This window comes from Gobio gobio (assembly GCF_949357685.1).
Source record: "Gobio gobio genome assembly, chromosome: 15".
NCBI classification, from domain to species: Eukaryota; Metazoa; Chordata; class Actinopteri; order Cypriniformes; family Gobionidae; genus Gobio; species Gobio gobio.
In genome coordinates, this window is record NC_137108.1 from 20174214 (window position 1) to 20196124 (window position 21911).

A 21911-nucleotide genomic window follows, 5' to 3' on the forward strand; every position below is an offset into this window, starting at 1 on the left:
GGCAGATATGACTTCTTATAAATCGCGTTTTAATTTTCCAACAAAATCTTTCAAAGAACATCCAATTACATTCATTGTTTCTTATCACAAGTTATTAGAAAAAATATTTTTAAATCACTACTTTTTTATACAATAACAATGATTAGCAAAATTACAAGGCTTTTATAATGTGAACATTCTCACCTTTACACATTTGGCTGTGAAAATTGTTCTTTTAATAAGTCTTTTATATGCTGTAAAATTGTTGGGAACATTTCCACACCTGGAAATGTGAAAATGGTGTGATCTGCCGCCAAGGCAGAGGAGGAGAAGCTCTCTCACTCTGTGATAAAGCACAACAGTAATGATACCTTATGAAAGAGCAGAAGATGAGGGCTGGAAGACCTCAATTAACCAGAGACTGAGATGAGCTTAAACAGAAGCCCTCAGGAGCAGTGCACACAACACTGACCTGAGATCAGAGGTTAAAATACTCCAAATATACAGTGGGAATGAAAAAAAATTCAAACATACATTGTATTAACTAGCGAAATGTCACTTAATTTGTTATTTGACATTATTATGAAGCATTCTCTCTTTAAAAAGGAAAAGTTCACCCAAAAATTTGGTCATCATTTACTCACCCTCATGTCATTCCAAACTTCTTTCTCTGGTGGAACAAAAAACGGTAACACTTTACAATAAGGTTCATTAGTTAAAGGGCTGATGAACTGAGAAATTAACTTTCCCTTGAGCTTTTGATATATAAAAGGTCATGGTAATATAAGAATATCCTGTAAGTTTCAGAGCTGAAAACTTCCTTGTTAGTCAAAGAAAAGCTTTTATTGACACCAGGCCCAGAAAACGAGTCCTCTTACGTAACAGGACCTAGACGCCGCCTCTACAGATAAATATGCTTCTGTAGCCCCGCCCACCGACTCATGAGCTAAGGATCGTCCCTGCATAAGCTTCCTTCTGAACACACACTCATGTGAGTAGGCTAAAACATGTTTTTTTTATATATGTGATAGTTTTGCATAACATTACAGATCGTTTTAAATCTATTGATTACATACCTAAGCACGCTGTCACAGGGTGGAGAAGGTGTTATTGGTTCACTCGTGATCGGACTTGTAACGTTATGGGCAAGGCGCGAGTGTGTGTGACTCCGCGTCCGTGCAAGTGTGGGTGTCCGCGTGACGTGAGTGAGTGAGTGTGTGTTGTGTCCGCGCGAGTGAGTGAGTGCGCGTGTGTGTGTGTGTGTGTGTGTGTGTGTGTGTGTGTCCGCGTGAGTGAGTGTGTGTGTATGTCCGCGAGAGTGTGTGTGTGTGTGTGTGATTTAATCACTGTGTTTGTTTGATATTTTGCGAGTCCTCGGAGCATTTCCCCAGACGATACCCATATGGACTGACGGTAGCTGAAGCTAATTAAATATGCGAATCTTATCCAATCCTAGCCGTGGGCGTTTACTTCCAAGTGTTCAGTGCGGCACGCCCATCAAATCCGAGTGTTTTTCAGAGAGCCTCGAAACCAAGGCAGAAAATAGCCTATTACTTATTCATTATGATGTTTTTGAATGTAAAAACCACACAAACGTCATAACGTCAAAACGTCATCAGACAACAGCATTAAAAAAAAGCCAGTTCATGACACCTTTAACATTAGTTAGCTACATTAGTTAAAATGAACTGCACTAATAAAGCATTTATTTATCTTTGTTAATGTTAATTTCAACATTTACCAATACATTATTAAAATCTTGTTAACATTAGTTAATATAAACATACAGCTGTTCGTGTTAGTTCACAGTGCATTAATTAACGTTAACAAAGATGAACAAACACAGTAAAAAAATTATTCCTCATGGTTAGTTCATGTTAGTCATGAAACCTTATTGTAAAGTGTTACCCAAAAAATATATTTTCCTACTGCTCTTTTATAGAATGACAGTTCATAGTTCCTAGTGACCACGACTGTGAAGCTATAAAAAGGAATATGTGGTCTAGATGCAAGACGTGAATATTATCAGTGAATAATGACTTAAATTTGAGCTTATTCCTCACATAAAACTGTAGTATAACTTTAGAAGACTTGCATAAATCATATGAATCACTTTTATTGTGCTTTTTCTTCTGAGTTTGACAGACATGGTCACTATAAAGTACTGAAGGGATGACATTTTTTTTGTATGCCAACCTGTAATGTTCTGTAGCATCACCCTGGTTCCCTCGACAAAAAAGTCAATAGGACTTTTTAAATTGTTTTTTGGATTATGGCAGAAAATATGCTTTGTGAACAAGTTTATAATTCTTACATATATTTCGTACATCATTTTGAAGCCTAAATACAATCAGCAGCAATAAAAAGCTAAATTTAGGCTTTAAAGGGATAGTTCACCCAAACTTGGAAAATTTTGTCATCATTTCCTCAAGTTGTTCCAAACTTGTAAGAGTTTATTTCTTCTGTTGAACACAAAAGAAGATATTTTAAAGAATGTCAGTAACTAAAGAATTGCAGGGCACCATTGACTTCCATAGTATTTTTTTCCTACTATGGATGAAAGTCAATGGCTACCGTCAAATGTCTGGTTACCAACATTCTTTAAAATATCTTCTTTTGAGTTCAGCAGAACAAAGAAATTCATACAGGGTTGGAACAACTTGAGTAAATGATGACAGAATTAAAAATGTTGGGTGAACTATCCCTTTAAATTAACTACACCACAGCCACATGACTTCAACATCACCATCCCCAAACTCTTTCAGTCTTTATTTAAAATCTGGAAATTGGAAAGTTGGAAAGTTTGAGTTAAAATATAGTTTGCAAGAGCATGAGTATAGAGTGAGAGCATGAGTCAGGTATATGTTCTAGAATAAAATTGTATATTGAGCTTGTTTTAACCACAGACCTTATTTCAGACATTTAACCAAAAACCCATAAAAAAAAAAACATTGACTTCAGAACGATGGAACTCATTTCTTGGATTGTATAGAAAGAGCTGCTGGAAAATCTTAGGGCTCCACAAGAAACATAAAATCAAACAGATTTGGAACGACATGAGGTAAATGATAACAGAATTTTTCCTTTTGGGGTGAACTATTTCTTTTAAGTATTTACAGAAAGAACTGGAATCTATGGACATTAATTTCAGTCATTAAAGACTGCGATCATGTAAAATGATACATTCGGTTCTTTTTATAGGAAATGGTGCCACCTACAGAAAAATTACCAAATGTAGTGTAAGAAAGTGTGATCCGACATCCGATACCTCTGTCAGCTTTTAAAGATTTGACCGTGTCAGCCAGGGAAACTCCTAGGAGATAAACACAGTCTCATTATGATATGAACATTAAAGACAACAAAAGTTTACACATGAATAAACTCCACTGAAGTGGATCCTGTTAACTTCTAAATGCTTTTGTAACACTAGAAAGTTTCCATTCATCGTTGGGGAAGCCCTTTGAGTGTCAGTGTGAGAGAGTTTGAGTGTTCCAGCTCGCTATGACACCCAATCCTTCAATACGTCTGCGTGTGGTTGCCAGGATACACCCAGCACAACAAAGAAGGTCACAACTTTCAATAATGAGGTCTCATAACTTTCAAGAATAGAAAGGTCAGAAATAAGGTCTGTGTATGTGAGAGGGGGAGAGGGATAAAAAAAAAAGAGTGTGTTAGTGTTGAAATTTAAGGTTACAACAGGCCTTGTGATGTTATGAAAACTTAACAGGCATGCTGTACATGTCAAAGGTCCAACAACACCACAATACCCCATTGCCAATGACTTTAATTCAGTGGTTTTCCTGTGTAAGAATATACAACCGAGTTGTGTTTTATATCAATTGTTATACTATTGGGCTGTTAAATGCTTGAATCCAATTGGTTGATGAACGTTCTAAGCTGTGCAATTATTTTCAGGGAAACACACAGCTAAAGTAGTTCAGTCAGTCACGTTCAATGTTATGTCGCCAAATTTCAGCAGTTTGGCGGTTTGACACGCGATCCGAATCATGATTCGACTCAGTGATTCATAACGCTTCGAAGCTTCATGATGCCTTGTTTTGAAATCGTCATCACTATAAAAGTCGTTATTTAGGGTTTTTTTGCACACAAAAACTATTCTCGCCGATTCATAAAGTTATTGTAGAACCACTGTAGTGAGATGGACTTTGTAACGACGTCTTTAGTACCTTTTAAGGGTCTTGAGAGTGAACCGTGCATTGTGCCAATGGAGGCCTTTCAGAGCCATCAGATTTCAACTAAAATATCTTTAGACACCACGACAAATGGCTGTCCCCTCAAACATCTCAATTTCGGATTCAGCCGGTGTGTTTCAACCACAGGAACCGGGGTCTAAATAAAGTTCCGGGTAAAGATTTCCCCCTCACAACGGCCCTGTTTGCAAGGTAGTACTTTTTCAAAGTTCCGGAACTTTCGGGGGTGGGACTTGGGCGCTGAACATGCTGATTGGTTGAGCTCACGCAGCATTCTATTTCAACCTAAAAGTCTGTTGTGTGCAGTAAGATTAATTTGCTATTCAAATATACACAGCAGCAGGTCTGGGGGGAAAAAAAAGAGTTCCTGGGACAAACACCTGAGGTGTAATGCCCACTCTGCTGCCTCAATTATTCCTTTCTTAATGATATTTCAACTGATTTAACTAAAATGTAAGACTGGGTGTGTGTGCAGTACCTGTTGTTTGCGGTCTGAGGCCGGGTCTATAAGTACATTGATGAGGCTGGGCATCTCTGTATTTTTCAGACTCTCCTGTAGTGCACTGCGGAGTTCCTCCACCGCTCGAACCAGATACCCACAACCCCCAAATGCACTCATCACCTGCTCGTACCGTGCCTCTGGTAGCAGGGTCACCGGAGGAGCACTAAGACACACACACACACACACAGGTCAGTCTTATAACCAGCATTTGATATCTGCTGGGTTCAATAGAAATTAAGCTTATTGACAGCAATTGAACTAAATTAACTAAATAAAAAACATTTTTTACAATAAACTTATTGGCTATCAGGCCCCATTAGGTATTAAAATAAGCCGTCAAACATTTTGAACACATTTCAGCCATCTATCTATCTATCCCAACAAATTTGTATTATCTTCATTCTATCTTAGTCCAGGATAAGTCGTGGTGCTGCACACATTTTTATGGAAGCTTGTTTCCGCTATGGAATAAAAACATATAAAAAAGTAATCGCAACATTTTATCTCACAATTTAGACTTTTTTTCTAGCAATTGTGAGTTTATATCTCACATTTCTGTCTTTTTTTCCTCCTTATTGTAAGATATAAAGTCTGAATTTGATAGATATAAATTCGCAAAATTTACATCACCATCTATTTTTAAAAATGAGGAACAAATCCTGTCTGACTAAACATATGAACGACGGAGAAGGAGGATATCAAAAGCAGAGGCAGGAACTAGGGATTCACAATATAGTCATAATCATATGGTTATCGGCTGATATTAAATCATTTTAATAAACCCTCTAGAACAGAGGTGCCCAAACCAGGGTCCACAGGACAAAGTTGACCCCCAATGACCTTTGATTTTACTTAACTATTTTAAACAAGCCATTGAAGAAAATCATAATTTCTAATTGATTTGTTATTTTTTATTTGCACTGAAATGTAGAGAATGTAAATTAATATTATATAATATAACATTTACTTCCACAGCCACAGTCCATAGCCCTTGATCAAGTGACCCTTCGTAGTAAAAAAATGCAGGCACCTCTGCTTTAAAAGGAACCCAGAATTTTCCTTAGGCTCAGTACTCACATGGTGGTCATGTCTCCCATCTGTTCCATCTCTTTCCATGTTTCTGGATCCACTCCACTGTAGATGCCATTGTTGTTGATTACTATGATGATTATGGGCAGTTTATACCTATTCAGAATTAAAAGTGAGTATTTCACAATTATAGTGAGACAGAGCAAACAGAACCATTCTAAAAGTATGCACATCACACAAACGTCCTGTAGGTGGCGCTCCATATCTTCGATAAATAATGATTAGAATGATGCATCATGATGTGTAATTCACCTGCACATGGTCTCCACCTCCATGCCAGAGAAACCGAAAGCGCTGTCTCCCTCTACACACACCACTCTCTGAGCGCTCTTCTGCGTCTGCTCCAAAACTGCTGCGGCGATGGCAAAGCCTGGACCCACCCCCATAGTGCCAAATGTGCCTGCATCTAACCTGTCCAAGACAATCAGATTACTGCTCTGGACAACATTACAGTAGAACTCAACATTTAATAAAGCTACCTAGTCTGTGCATTCTTTAAATTTCCCTCCCAGAAAAATACCTAAGAAACCTTAAGGAGTCAATATGTCATACGGCTAAAATGAAAAATGTGTAGTCTGTTTTGTTATTCCTGTGATCTAAATATCACAAAAGTTGTTTTCTCATGATCCAAACAGAAGTTGTTTTTTATGATGCAAACACAAAAAGCGGTTCTTGTGATCTAAACTAACAAAAGTTGTTTTGGTTTGAACATTGGGGGGGTTGAAGTGTAAACCGTTTAGCGGGGTCCCGGGGCATGCTCCCTCATGAGATTTATTTATTTGTTTGTTTAATTTTGCAAAATGGTCTTTTGTGGTATCATCCACACAAAAAGTAATAGCCTAGTTAACAATTATTTGTTTATAGGATGTGATGTATTTGTATTTTATTTAAGCACCTAAAAACTTACTAGTTTGACAGAATTTGATCTAAATTAAAGTGCTATGATAGGTCAAACTAACTGTACCTTCTTATTGAAAATATTCATTTTCTGTCATCTTTTGGAATATCTGAAAGCCAGGTTTACCTAATATATGTCACTATTAGCTGAACACATTTTACATTTTTTAATTCAAGAAGGTCCTCTGGATTCTAAAGTGTACTTGGCCTTATGAAAAAGTAATGAGGTTCTTGTAATTGTTTAACTAGAGCATTTGTTACAATAAGAAGGTAAGACCATTGGTGACTCCTCAGTACAATGCGAAGGCCAATGTTATGAAAAATAGCAACATACATGTTTAGAAACTATAGTTACAACTCTTTTCATCAGTCTTTTTAGTTAATGTGGCTGTTCTAGGTCACGTTCGACTTTCTCCATAGCGTTTTAAAGCAATAAATTCTCAATAGAATTCGTATTTTCTCAGCAGTTTCACGATATGAACTGCTCGCGCAAATCTTATCACACTTTTGGAGCGCGCTGGTGAACGAGCGCAGAGTATACGGTGATTCGTGTGTCACTCACGCACAATTATAAACCGGGCTTCAGTCGTATTGCACAGATAACTGGTCCATTTAGTTCGTACGGGAACTTAGTGCTTATAAAAGCTCTGAATGCGTGATGTATATAAATCCATTAATCATGGAAGGCTATAAATATTGGGGAGGGTTGTACCCCCCTCATCACACACAAACTATTTCCTTATTTGAAATGTCACATCAGAGCATCTTAAAATTTGCCTTTGTCATGACAATCAGAGCACATTATTTTTTCTTAAAATTCATGAAGAATGATTCACTGTTGAACCATTTCACAAGTGAATACTGATCTAGGGATAAACTGAAATAAAGAGAGTATCATCTCTTGACTCCGATTTTTCGAATATTCCTATTCAATAATTGTTTAATCGACATGTCATCCTCAATAAACCGTCTCCGGCATGATGACTCCGATCTTTCGAATATTCCTATTTAATAATTGTTTAATCGACAGGTCATCCTCAATAAACTGTCTCCAGCGTGATGACTCCAATCTTTCGAATATTCCGATCTAATATGACTTCTGACCTGTAAAGTTGCCAGAATAATCATCATACACTGTTTGTTCATTGGCCAGAGGAGAACTGGCACCCCGACTGAGCCTGGTTTCTCCCAAGGTTTATTTTTCTCCATTATGCTCCTGATGGAGTTTTGGTTCCTTGCCACTGTCGCCTTTGGCTTGGCTTGCTCAGTTGGGGACACTAAATTTTCAAATTAATATCCAAATAAATTGAATTACTAAACTAAATTAAATACATCAACTAAATAACTGATCTGCCCACATTGTCACTGTATGATAATTGAAATGAGCTAGATGACATCAACGTTTTCTCCAGAGCGGCTGTACAGCCGAATCAAATTCTGTTGCATTATCTTTCATTGCTTTGAAACAATCTGCATTGTAAAAAGCGCTATATAAATAAAGTTGACTTGACTGTTGTCCAGCTGTGAACAGAGGGGCAGAAAATGTCTCTCACCTGTGTCGTGGGAGGTGATTGAGCAGCATGGTACGGCTGATGTCCATCGTGTTCGCTCCCTCACTCACTATGACGCAGTCTTTGGGCAGGAGCTCAGAAATATGGTGAAACGCTGTGTAGTAGTTCATGGGCAAAGTGGACTGGAGAGCAAGAGTCTGTGGGACACAATTAAAATGGTTCATCTAATACTATAAAGGCTCAATTCACATTGACAAGTTTACAGAAAGCTGAATGATCAATTAAAAGCAATTTTCATTGTTCATCAAGTATGTTACTGGCACAAAAGTTCACCTTTGATATCTGAGCGTTGGCAGTAATTTTGTCCCTCAGTGCCGCCCACCATTGTGAATCAGAACGAAATCCCCAGGACTCTGACCTTACAGTCTCCAACAGCTTTAAACCAAGTAGAAAAAGAGATTTAAGGGGCCATTTAATGGAAAACATGCTTTTACATATGTTTTCCACCATATTAACTGTCACCCCCCTTTTTGAAAATATACATGAAAATGCACTATCCAAACTTAAATGGTTGCAATTCAAGAATGCTTTTGAATATAGACATACGTTTGGACATTTACGTCTCATTTTAAAGAAGACAGTCAGCAGATTATGGCTCAAGTGAAAACACTTCAAAACATGAAAGTATGAAATAGTTATGAAAGTTTAAATTTACTGTATAACAAATGTACTGTACTAAATATTTTACATTTGATGTAAAATATATATGTTACGAAATATTTTGTACTCTAAAATTATTATCACATAAAAGCCAAATGTCTAACCAATTTGTGTTCCAAATTTGAAGTTGATACCACAAAAATTGAAGTTCGCATGAGATTTTATTTAGGCGCTGTTCCACAAATAGCCACCGGGTGTCATTGAAATTCCATAGATTTTTTTTACGCACTCTCCTGTAACAAATGTATATATTTTTGTCCAAATATCACAAAACAGTGGGCAGATATAGAACCGTGAGACCTTTCCGACGATTTGTGTTTTGTCAAGATTAGAAAAGTTTGTTTTTTAAATAAATGTTGTAATATGAAACATGACGACGCCCACTAGTGGAGGAGCCGCTAGAAGAATTTAGAGTACCGTTTCCATGGGAACGCAAAATCTGATCTCAAAATGGTTTTCACAGGATGAATCTTGAGTTCGTAAGCTTTCGAATGATATATAGTTTGTCAACATTAGATCAGGATAAATATAGGACATAATTGTTTTAAACATGCAGTGGCAAATGGGCCCACCGGTGGGCCAGTGACAGTTAACAGGTTAAACTGCAAAAATTAGCACATCAACAGATATGACCATCCATTTATACCTATCAACACTGATTTAGTATTCTGTAATAGTGGACAAACTGTTCCTCATTTCACAGGGAAAGACTTTAACCAATAAAAACAGAGGTGATTTATATAGAGAAGCCTTAAATGTATTAAAAAAAATTGCTAAACGATTTAATACTAAGGGTCAGAGAAAATAAATTAAATTAGACATTTTTGCAAAAGACATTTGTGTAACATTAAAAGTCAAACTAAAAGTAAATAAATGGAACAAAACATACTGGATTTGTCTCTCACAGAGTCTATAGAACATATACTCTCAGAAAATGTACCCTTTAAAAAGGTTCTAATATGCACCATTTAGGTACTAATATGTATACTTTTGGTCACTTTTGGTACTTTTTTGTACCATTTTTCTGAGAGTGTGGGATGTTATGATGCAGATAAGGGTGCAAAACCTAAAAATGTGTTTTATGCAAGATGACTGAGGTGATCCTGTAATTTACCTGGCTGACCACAGCCCTTATGTCTCCAAGTAGAGCAGATGAGGCTCTCACATTATTACTCAACTCCTCAGCACACAGATCCACCTGAACAAATTCAAAATAAACTGAAGATCATTTAGTCATCTTAAAGACTCCCTGTGGTGAAAATCAAGTGTTTAATGTTGTTTATATATGTCTATGTGGTATTTTAATATGCTTTAACACAAACCATATGTAAATTCATCAGTCAACAGCATTGCTGAGTATTTTCTCCTTAAAACTGCAGTGTACCAATAACAGTCTCCCCTGTTTCCTACCATCACAAACATGTAATCAATCCGTCAACGTGCGGCAGGGCTTTACTCCACTGACTTTCTATGTTCAAAGCGTTTCTAAGTAGAATCTAAATCAGATGCTGATTTTCAGAAGGCAGCTGTCAGACTCTAAAATGGTGACTGGGAACATGGTTTGTGTAACATTAGTAACACATTATTAGCTGTTTGATAATGTAGTCAAGCCAAAGGCTAGTCATATCAATTACCGTTATGTGTCTGGCGTTGTAAAGCGTGGTACATAAAACGCATCATAATTCTGATTATGGATGCATGAATACAGTTAGTTCACGGTTCAATACATACCTCGGTTTTTAACCACGGTTTTCAGTTCGGTTCGGTTCTGATGGCTAGTCACATCAGTTTTTTTTCTATTCTATTCTTGGGCGACAGGAACAGAAAGTTTTTTTTTTATTGCAATACCCTTTCTTTATTAGGGCCCAAGCCCTGAAAGGGCGCAGAGCCCTATTGTTCTTCCTCTGTTTCTTATTAGGGCCCAAGCCCTGAAAGGGCGCAGAGCCCTATTGTTCTTCCTCTGTTTCTTATTATTATTAGGGCCCAAGCCCAAAGGGCGCAGAGCCCTATTGTTCTTCCTCTGTTTCTTATTATTATTAGGGCCCAAGCCCTGAAAGGGCGCAGAGCCCTATTGTTCTTCCTCAGATTATTAGGGCCCAAGCCCAAAGGGCGCAGAGCCCTATTGTTCCCCTAAGGATTATTCTTTGTTTTTTTTATTTTATTTTTTTTTATTTTTTTTTTCGACTTCTCGGGTACTTTTGGGGCACTTAACATGCTCGAAAACTCTTGAAACTTCGCACAGGCGTCGGAATGCGCGGCCATCAGAGCCGGGCTGAAGCTGGTACCCGGGCGTGGCAGGGGGGCTCGACAGCGCCCCCTAAAGTGGGGTCTGAAAACTTGGTCCATATATCAAACACACTTGCACGTACATGTATGAAACTCGGTACACATATAGACCTCATCAGGCCGAACAACTTTCGTGCTCTAAGTTATGCGTCAGCCCTACAGGAAGTGAGCTATTATGGGTTGTTCGGAAAACGCATGCTCTGGAATTTAATATACTCCTCCGAGGCCATTGTTTCGATCATTGCCAAACTCGGTCAGCATGAAGAGAACATATCCAGGATGCTAAATTGCGAGCGGATTTTTGATATCTCAAATGGTTTGGCCGTGGCGAAGCAACGAATTTATGGCGAGAAAAGGGAAACAGGAAGTGTGTTATAACGTCAGCAAACATTGACTGATTTGGATGAAACTTCAGCTGTGTGTTCGTTGTAAGAGGCCGATCACATGGATATGACTTTTGTGAGTCAAAGTTATAGCGCCACCAACTGGCAGCAGGAAGTGTGTCACTTTCAAAAATGCTTTGAATCACCATCTTATTTTCACCCCATTTACTTCAAACTTCATCAGTATACTGTGAAAACATGACAGATAGAGACGTATGAAATGGATTCCTGAAATTTCAAATACTGTTGCCATGGCAACGTGTCAAAGTTTAATAATCTTTTGGCTGTTTTGAGACTCTTAGCATGCTTGAAATTGCTTGAAACTGCTTGAAACTCAACACACACATCAGAGATGTCAGTCAGTACACATTGGCAAAGCATCAGAAATGGGCGGGGATGAGGGCCTCTCTAGCGCCACCTTTTGACAAAAGTGGGGGGGTTAGTTTTATCTTCAGTCACCAAACTCGGTACATATATTGTTCTCTTCGAGCCGGACAACTTTCTAATTTACAGTCATTAGCTCCGACCAACAGGAAGTCAGATATTTTGGTTTGAAGGTGAATATTTATGTAATTCAGGGTCTGAGTTTTTACGTTCTCCTCGTAGGCGATTTATTCAATCTCCACCAAACTCGGTCAACATGAAACAAAGATACGGAAGATGCTAAAATGCGAACGAATATTGGATATCTCAAACGGTGTTGCCATGGCGAGGGATTAAATAAGGACAAAAAAAGGGGAACAGAAATTGTCTCATATCTTGTAAAATAATATTTTGATTTAAATTAAATTAAGATTGTATGTTTGGTAATTGAACTTAGATTAATTTAAAATGACTATACTATTTTTCAGATGAATATATATATTTATTTTAAATATTTTTTTAAATAATCAATTCTGTATCTGTCTGTGCTGCTCTCCCCTCAATGAACACAAGATGGCAGCATTGTATTAGTTTTGAAGCAGGATAAAAAAAAAAACTTGTTTCTCTCTCTCTCTCTCTCTCTTGTTTATGTGATTTATGAGGACACAAATTTGTATAATGACATGGGTATTACTCTGGTATTACAACGTGTATGTGTGTGTGTTTAAAAACATACTAAAACAATGTTTTATTAAAATGTAACCAAATAGCTTTAAAATAATCATACTATTTTTCAGATCAATATATTTATTTTATTTAATATATTTCTTCTGAATATTTATTCTCTGTCTGCCCTCCCCTCACTAAAGGGTGGCAGTGTTGTGTTATTTTTTAAACTCTCTTTCTGTGTGTGTGTGTGTGTGTGTGTGTGTGTGTGTGTGTGTGTGTGTGTGTGTGTGTGTGTGTGTGTGTGTGTGTGTGTGTGTGTGTGTGTGTGTGTGTGTGTGTGTGTGTGTGTAGGCCCGTCGCGACAAGGCAGGCAAACCAAGCAATTGCTTGGGGCCCCGAGCTGGCCTGGGGCCCCAAGACAGCGACAGGTTAAGAATAAAATGAAACGACAAACTGTGTGAGCGCCCCATTGATAGTCAATGCAGTAAAGTGCAATGACACTGTTATCGGGATCCCCCTTAAGGGGCCCCTCTCAGTAGTCGCTGACAGCAGCCAGCCAACCACGCGATCTCTGCTGTCGGCAAAATACAAAATCTTCGGATTTTAAGCGGAATTTTATGCTTCAGGAAGCCAGAAAAGAAAAAAGAGAAAGGAAGAGGAGGATAAGAAAAAACAAGATAGTGGTATGTGATAAATTACACTGGATAAAATAGCTCTACTTGTCTTGTACAAAAAAAGTGTAAGTTTGCAGCAGGTAGGCTAGCAAAAATATGTTTATGTTAGCTATCGTTACCTGCCTGACGGCAAATGCTGCTTGTAACGAACAGTTAGTGCAACTTTTTTTTCGAACAGACGGAATTACATGAGATTGCTATAGCTTTGTAATATGTTTTGATGAAAGTGGCATAGCATGCTCTACTAACTATTATTTATGCTATGCATAAATAACCTGGAATAGTTAATATAGCTTGCTATATTAACAATTATTATAAACATTATTTAACCAGAAAGAGGCAGAGGAACATGATTTTTTTCATAGCTTATCTTAATGTGCTAGTGTCGGGATATATACGGTAGTGACAGTTTATGCAAATATGACATTATTTTTATGAGTTACCAATAGATCTTGAACAATTACTTTATTCTGTGGCAATTTTTACACTATTACATTTTGAAGTACAGTATCAGGACAACCCACATGTTTGACTGGTACTGTTTACATGTTTTACTGGTACTGCCCACGTTTTACTGGTACTGTTTATTAACTATTTAACAAGGTATTATAGTCATCGGTTGCAACTTTATAATAACCATCCAGATAATGTTTATAGACAGTTTACAAAACAACTAGTAACCCTTAAGTATTCCCAAAGTGTTAGGAATATCTGGTCCGTCTATCTATGTAAAAGTAATGTTTATAGATGTTTAAAAAATGGTTACTTAAAGGTTTAAAAAAAAATTAATGATACAGTGGTGTTTTTTGCAAATGTTTTCAAATTTTATGCACAGTATATGCAACAACAGTATTTGCACTGTAAACCTTTTTATTAATATAAAGTGTGGGTGAACTTAAACTGTATGGCTATGCTGCGGTATGCTGTGTGTGTGTGTGTGTGTGTGTGTGTGTGTGTGTGTGTGTGTGTGTGTGTGTGTGTGTGTGTGTGTGTGTGTGTGTGTGTGTGTGTGTGTGTCAGTGTCCTATCTGTGTGGATGCGTCTCATGTCAGCTAATCAAGGGACACTGACACACACACACACACACACACACACACACACACACACTCGACGCATAGATAGACTCGCGTCAGTTTCCTGCTCACATCGAGTTCTCTTTTGCTCTTGAACAAACCATAACACAGAGGATTGTGAGTATTCTCATATTCGAGTCTTAAATTAGTTAAATAACGTCTTAAATGAACTTAAAGAGTTGTGAGGAAATGAGATACGCGGGACAGCGCGTGAGATCCGCGGCTGTTCTTAAAGAGACAGGAGCACTGATGATGCCTGTCATTAATGTTCATCAAAGAACAACGGGAACAGAGAAAAATGTAGCTTTAATGATGATTCATCTATATTTCATTTATTATTTATGCAGTTAAGGAAGGTTTGATAACTATTACATTTCTGTATAACAGGGAAGGCCATGGGTAAATATAACATTTATTATTTTGGTGATTTAGGTAAAATGGTTTAAAAAAACACAGCAGAACCACAGCGCATCTGATATGACTGGCATAACGCTGGCGAAGTTAGGGACCGTCTGCAAAGTTACATACAACATTGAAACGTGTATAACGTTACCAAACTTCACTAGCATTTAAAGAGAATGACAGTCATAAAACTGACTGTAAAGTGTTCATCTAGGTGTCAGGTATGATGCACACATTTTGATATTTAATAAAATAAACTGTCAAATCATATGGAAATATGGATATGCATTATTTCACTTGGATACTGTTTGGGCTCTAACACAAAATATGCTAGATTTAAATGCATCATAGCTGAACACTGATGAGAATATTTATTGAGAATATATTTACAGTGATAATATTAGAGATTATATTTACGACAAATTATTATTATTTATGCGTTATGCGTTGCTATTGACGACGGCCATTAAGTAAAGAAATCCCACAGAATCTAGCTTAAAAAAGTGCTTAGAGCTGCTTTAGTTATTTGTTGTTTGTTTAATTTCAAATATAAAACTTGTTGAAATGTTTTAAGTGTGTGCATCTGTTCTTTTTGAACACTTTCATCTTGTTTGAACAAAACCGTGATAATATTGATAACCGTGATAATTTGGGTCACTATAATCGTGATGTTAAATTTCCATACCGTTTCATCCCTACTTTAGTGTGAATAAGTAAAAAAGAACTACAAACACCTTGAATTAAATACTGGCCTTCTGGACTTACAAAATTTTGAGCAGGAAAATATAACTTTTATCTATTTTATCCTATGATATTAAAATTAATCTAAATTTAAATTACATCATGGGTGTGGCTTGTGGTGATAGTGGCACCAGTTGCTGCGGTAAATGTGGCACATTCGAGCGATTCTAAAATATTCTCCTGTTTAAATGCATATTGCCTGCCGTGCACAGTTAAGCTGATGCCACCGGCGTGGCGGTGCCACCGGCTTGGGCCCGTCATCGCTGCTCGCAGCTTTAATTCTTTGTTTTTTTTTTTTTTTTTTTTTTTTTTTTTTTTTTTTTGACTTCTCGGGTACTTTTGGGGCACTTAACATGCTCGAAAACTCTTGAAACTTCGCACAGGCGTCGGAATGCGCGGCCATCAGAGCCGGGCTGAAGCTGGTACCCGGGCGTGGCAGGGGGGCTCGACAGCGCCCCCTAAAGTGGGGTCTGAAAACTTGGTCCATATATCAAACACACTTGCACGTACATGTATGAAACTCGGTACACATATAGATCTCATCGGGCCAAACAACTTTCGTGCTCATAGTTATGTGTCAGGCCAACAGGAAGTGAGCTATTATGGGTTGTTCGGAAAACGCATGCTCTGGAATTTAATATACTCCTCCGAGGCCATTGTTTCGATCATTGCCAAACTCGGTCAGCATTAAGTGAACATATCCAGGATGCTAAATTGCGAGCGGATTTTTGATATCTCGAAAAGTCTGGCCGTGGCGATGCAACGAATTTATGGCGAGAAAAGGGAAACAGGAAGTGTGTTTTAACTTGTGCAAACATTGACTGGTTTGGATGAAACTTCAGCTGTGTGTTCGTTGTAAGAGGCCGATCACATGGATATGACTTTTGTGAGTCAAAGTTATAGCGCCACCAACTGGCAGCAGGAAGTGTGTCACTTTCAAAAATGCTTTGAATCACCATCTTATTTTCACCCCATTTACTTCAAACTTCATCAGTATAATGTGAAAACATGAGAGATAGAGACGTATGAAATGGATTCCTGAAATTTCAAATACTGTTGCCATGGCAACGTGTCAAAGTTTAATAATCTTTTGGCTGTTCTGAGGCTCTTAGCATGCTTGAAATTGCTTGAAACTGCTTGAAACTCAACACACACATCAGAGATGTCAGTCAGTACACATGGACAAAGCCTCAGAAACGGGCGGGGATGAGGGGCTCTCTAGCGCCACCTTTTGACAAAAGTGAAGGGCTTAGTTTCATCTACAATCACCAAACTCAGTATATATATTGACCTCATCGAGCCGGACAACTTTCTAATTTACAGTCATTAGCTCCGACCAACAGGAAGTCAGATATTTTGGTTTGAAGGTAAATTTTTGGTTAAATCGGGGTCTGAGTTTTTACGTTCTCCTCGTAGGCGTTTTATTCAATCTCCACCAAACTCGGTCAACATGAAACAAAGATACTGAAGATGCTAAAATGTGAACGGATATTGGATATCTCAAACGGTGTTTCCATGGCGAGGGATTAAATAAGGACAAAAAAGGGGAACAGAAATTCTCTGTCTGCTGCTCTCCCCTCAATGAACACAAGATGGCAGCATTGTATTAGTTTTGAAGCAGGATAAAAAAAAACTCTCTCTCTCTCTCTTGTTTGTGATTTATGAGGACACAAATTTGTATAATGACATGGGTATTACACTGGTATTACAACGTGTATGTGTGTGTGTTTAAAAACATACTAAAACAATGTTTTATTAAAATGTAACCAAATAGCTTTAAAATAATCATACTATTTTTCAGATCAATATATTTATTTTATTTAATATATTTCTTCTGAATATTTATTCTCTGTCTGCCCTCCCCTCACTAAAGGGTGGCAGTGTTGTGTTATTTTTTAAACTCTCTTTCTGTGTGTGTGTGTGTGTGTGTGTGTGTGTGTGTGTGTGTGTGTGTGTGTGTGTGTGTGTGTGTGTGTGTGTGTGTGTGTGTGTGTGTGTGTGTGTGTGTGTGTGTGTGTGTGTGTGCAGGCCCGTCGCGACAAGGCAGGCAAACCAAGCAATTGCTTGGGGCCTCGAGCTGGCCTGGGGCCCCAAGACAGCGACAGGTTAAGAATAAAATGAAACGACAAACTGTGTGAGCGCCCCATTGATAGTCAATGCAGTAAAGTGCAATGACACTGTTATCGGGATCCCCCTTAAGGGGCCCCTCTCAGAAGTCGCTGACAGCAGCCAGCCAACCACGCGATCTCTGCTGCGGCAAAATACAAAATCTTCGGATTTTAAGCGGAATTTTATGCTTCAGGAAGCCAGAAAAGAAAATAGAGAAAGGAAGAGGAGGATAAGAAAAAACAAGATAGTGGTATGTGATAAATTACACTGGATAAAATAGCTCTACTTGTCTTGTACAAAAAAAGTGTAAGTTTGCAGCAGGTAGGCTAGCAAAAATATGTTTATGTTAGCTATCGTTACCTGCCTGACGGCAAATGCTGCTTGTAACGAACAGTTAGTGCAACTTTTTTTTCGAAAAGACGGAATAACATGAGATTGCTATAGCTTTGTAATAGGTTTTGATGAAAGTGGCATAGCATGCTCTACTAACTATTATTTATGCTATGCATAAATAACCTGGAATAGTTAATATAGCATGCTATATTAACAATTATTATAAACATTATTTTACCAGAAAGAGGCAGAGGAACATGATTTTTTTCATAGCTTATCTTAATGTGCTAGTGTCGGGATATATACGGTAGTGACAGTTTATGCAAATATGACATTATTTTTATGAGTTACCAATAGATCTTGAACAATTACTTTATTCTGTGGCAATTTTTACACTATTACATTTTGAAGTACAGTATCAGGACAACCCACATGTTTGACTGGTACTGTTTACATGTTTTACTGGTACTGCCCACGTTTTACTGGTACTGTTTATTAACTATTTAACAAGGTATTATAGTCATCGGTTGCAACTTTATAATAACCATCCAGATAATGTTTATAGACAGTTTACAAACCAACTAGTAACCCTTAAGTATTCCCAAAGTGTTAGGAATATCTGGTCCGTCTATCTATGTAAAAGTAATGTTTATAGATGTTTAAAAAATGGTTACTTAAAGGTTTAAAAAAAAATTAATGATACAGTGGTGTTTTTTGCAAATGTTTTCAAATTTTATGCACAGTATATGCAACAACAGTATTTGCACTGTAAACCTTTTTATTAATATAAAGTGTAGGTGAACTTAAACTGTATGGCTATGCTGGTATGCTGTGTGTGTGTGTGTGTGTGTGTGTGTGTGTGTGTGTGTGTGTGTGTGTGTGTGTGTGTGTGTGTGTGTGTGTCAGTGTCCTATCTGTGTGGATGCGTCTCATGTCAGCTAATCAAGGGACACTGACACACACACACACACACACACACACACACACACACACTCGACGCATAGATAGACTCGCGTCAGTTTCCTGCTCACATCGAGTTCTCTTTTGCTCTTGAACAAACAATAACACAGAGGATTGTGAGTATTCTCATATTCGAGTCTTAAATTAGTTAAATAACGTCTTAAATGAACTTAAAGAGTTGTGAGGAAATGAGATGCGCGGGACAGCGCGTGAGATCCACGGCTGTTCTTAAAGTGACAGGAGCACTGATGATGCCTGTCATTAATGTTCATCAAAGAACAACGGGAACAGAGAAAATTGTAGCTTTAATGATGATTCATCTATATTTCATTTATTATTTATGCAGTTAAGGAAGGTTTGATAACTATTACATTTCTGTATAACAGGGAAGGCCATGGGTAAATATAACATTTATTATTTTGGTGATTTAGGTAAAATGGTTTAAAAAAAACACAGCAGAACCACAGCGCATCTGATATGACTGGCATAACGCTGGCGAAGTTAGGGACCGTCTGCAAAGTTACATACAACATTGAAACGTGTATAACGTTACCAAACTTCACTAGCATTTAAAGAGAATGACAGTCATAAAACTGACTGTAAAGTGTTCATCTAGGTGTCAGGTATGATGCACACATTTTGATATTTAATAAAATAAACTGTCAAATCATATGGAAATATGGATATGCATTATTTCACTTGGATACTGTTTGGGCTCTAACACAAAATATGCTTGATTTAAATGCATCGTAGCTGAACACTGATGAGAATATTTATTGAGAATATATTTACAGAGATAATATTAGAGATTATATTTACGACAAATTATTATTATTTATGCGTTATGCGTTGCTATTGACGACGGCCATTAAGTAAAGAAATCCCACAGAATCTAGCTTAAAAAAGTGCTTAGAGCTGCTTTAGTTATTTGTTGTTTGTTTAATTTCAAATATAAAACTTGTTGAAATGTTTTAAGTGTGTGCATCTGTTCTTTTTGAACACTTTCATCTTGTTTGAACAAAACCGTGATAATATTGATAACCGTGATAATTTGGGTCACTATAATCGTGATGTTAAATTTCCATACCGTTTCATCCCTACTTTAGTGTGAATAAGTAAAAAAGAACTACAAACACCTTGAATTAAATACTGGCCTTCTGGACTTACAAAATTTTGAGCAGGAAAATATAACTTTTATTTATTTTATCCTATGATATTAAAATTAATCTAGATTTAAATTACATCATGGGTGTGGCTTGTGGTGATAGTGGCACCAGTTGCTGCGGTAAATGTGGCATATTCGAGCGATTCTAAAATATTCTCCTGTTTAAATGCATATTGCCTGCCGTGCACAGTTAAGCTGATGCCACCGGCGTGGCGGTGCCACCGGCTTGGGCCCGTCATCGCTGCTCGCAGCTTTAATTAGGGCCCAAGCCCTGAAAGGGCGCAGAGCCCTATTGTTCTTCCTCTGTTTCTTATTATTATTATTATTATTATTATTATTTTATCGACTTCTCGGGCACTTTTGGGGCCCTTACCATGCTCAAAAACTCTTGAAACTTTGCACACACATCGGAATGCGCGGCCATCAGAGCCGGGCTGAAGCTGGTACCCGGGCGTGGCAGGGGGGCTCGACAGCGCCCCCTAAAGTGGGGTCTGAAAACTTGGTCTATATATCAAACACACTTGCACGTACATGTATGAAACTCGGTACACATATAGACCTCATCGGGCCAAACAACTTTCGTGCTCTAAGTTACGCGTCAGCCCAACAGGAAGTGAGCTAATATGGGTTGTTCTGAAAACACATGCTCTGGAATTTAATATACTCCTCCGAGGCCATTGTTTCAATCAGTGCCAAACTCGGTCAGCATGAAGTCAAGACACAGAGGATGCTAAATTGCGAACGGATTTTTGATATCTTAAACGGTTTGGCCGTGGCGAAGCAACGAATTTATGGCGAGAAAAGGTAAACAGGAAGTGTGTAATAACTTGTGCAAACATTGACTGATTTGGATGAAACTTCAGCTGTGTGTTCGTTGTAAGAGGCCGATCACATGGATATGACTTTTGTGAGTCAAAGTTATAGCGCCACCAACTGGCAGCAGGAAGTGTGTCACTTTCAAAAATGCTTTGAATCACCATCTTATTTTCACACGATTGACTTCAAACTTCATCAGTATAATGTGAAAACATGACAGATAGAGACATATGAATGAATTCCTGATATTTCAAATAATGCTGCCATGGCAACATGTCAAAGTTTAATAATGTTTTTGACTGTTTGTGTGCCCTCCCCTCTATCACCAAAAGGGGGCAGTGTTGTATTATTTTTGAAACTCCCTTTCTCTGTATGTGTGCTTGTTAATGTGATTCATGAGGACACAAATGTGTATGATGACATGGGTATTACACTGATATTACAACGTAGTGGTTAATGTGGACATGAACTATGACACTATATCACTACAGGACTAATTTTCTAAATGACATTTGAGTTACAATTCTTTTCACCTGACAGCCGTGATTTCATGTACTCATTCAGACAGAACTCTTTTTTTAAAACAGAGTGTGAGTGTGTTTTCTATACATGTGCTTTACAGAAGGTCATGTGCTGTGTTTGCAAAGATCACTTTTGACACATTTGTCTTTAAATTCATTATTTACTGACATAGTTCAAATTTATAAAAAAAAAAAAAATTCACATTATTTTCTACAAGTGTCTGTTTATAAGTGTCTTTTTTCACAGAAAGTTTGTTTGAACGTGAATATTTGTATAATTCAGTTTCTGAGTTTTTACGTTCTCCTCGTAGGCGATTTATTCAATCTCCACCAAACTCGGTCAACGTGAAACGGAAGCTTAACGCATTAAAAATATTTAACGCAAATAACGCAGCGTCCGTTTTTATATCCATTTTTGCTTAGCGTTACATGATCACGCTCCTATTCATGTAAATGCTTCCAAGCGCGACAAGACACAAGAGAACACGCTGTATGCCAATGTCCTGT

The 21911-nt window shown here is 37.7% G+C and overlaps 2 protein-coding genes across 14 annotated transcripts in view; both read right to left on the reverse strand.

The window, feature by feature from the left end:
- The window catches only part of gtf3c6 (general transcription factor IIIC, polypeptide 6, alpha), a 1355101-nt gene that overhangs the window by 1171520 nt on the left and 161670 nt on the right, over positions 1-21911 (reverse strand). The gene's annotated exons all lie outside the window — the stretch shown is intronic.
- hacl1 (2-hydroxyacyl-CoA lyase 1) overlaps positions 10-21911 on the reverse strand; it is a 76658-nt gene continuing 54756 nt past the window's right edge. Inside the window, exons 11-19 of one of the 13 annotated variants that reach the window (XM_079837053.1) lie at positions 10024-10107; positions 8523-8624; positions 8232-8386; positions 6034-6192; positions 5770-5877; positions 4669-4855; positions 3248-3292; positions 624-649; positions 10-322 (exon numbers count right to left, since the gene is read on the reverse strand). In XM_079837053.1, the coding sequence (XP_079693179.1) occupies positions 3260-3292; positions 4669-4855; positions 5770-5877; positions 6034-6192; positions 8232-8386; positions 8523-8624; positions 10024-10107 (828 nt within the window). In that variant the 3' untranslated portion in view covers positions 10-322; positions 624-649; positions 3248-3259. Of the gene's footprint in view, positions 3293-4668; positions 4856-5769; positions 5878-6033; positions 6193-8231; positions 8387-8522; positions 8625-10023; positions 10108-21911 lie in introns of all 13 variants that reach the window. The other 12 variants (XR_013818044.1, XR_013818042.1, XM_079837049.1 and 9 more) reach the window with 12 other exon arrangements.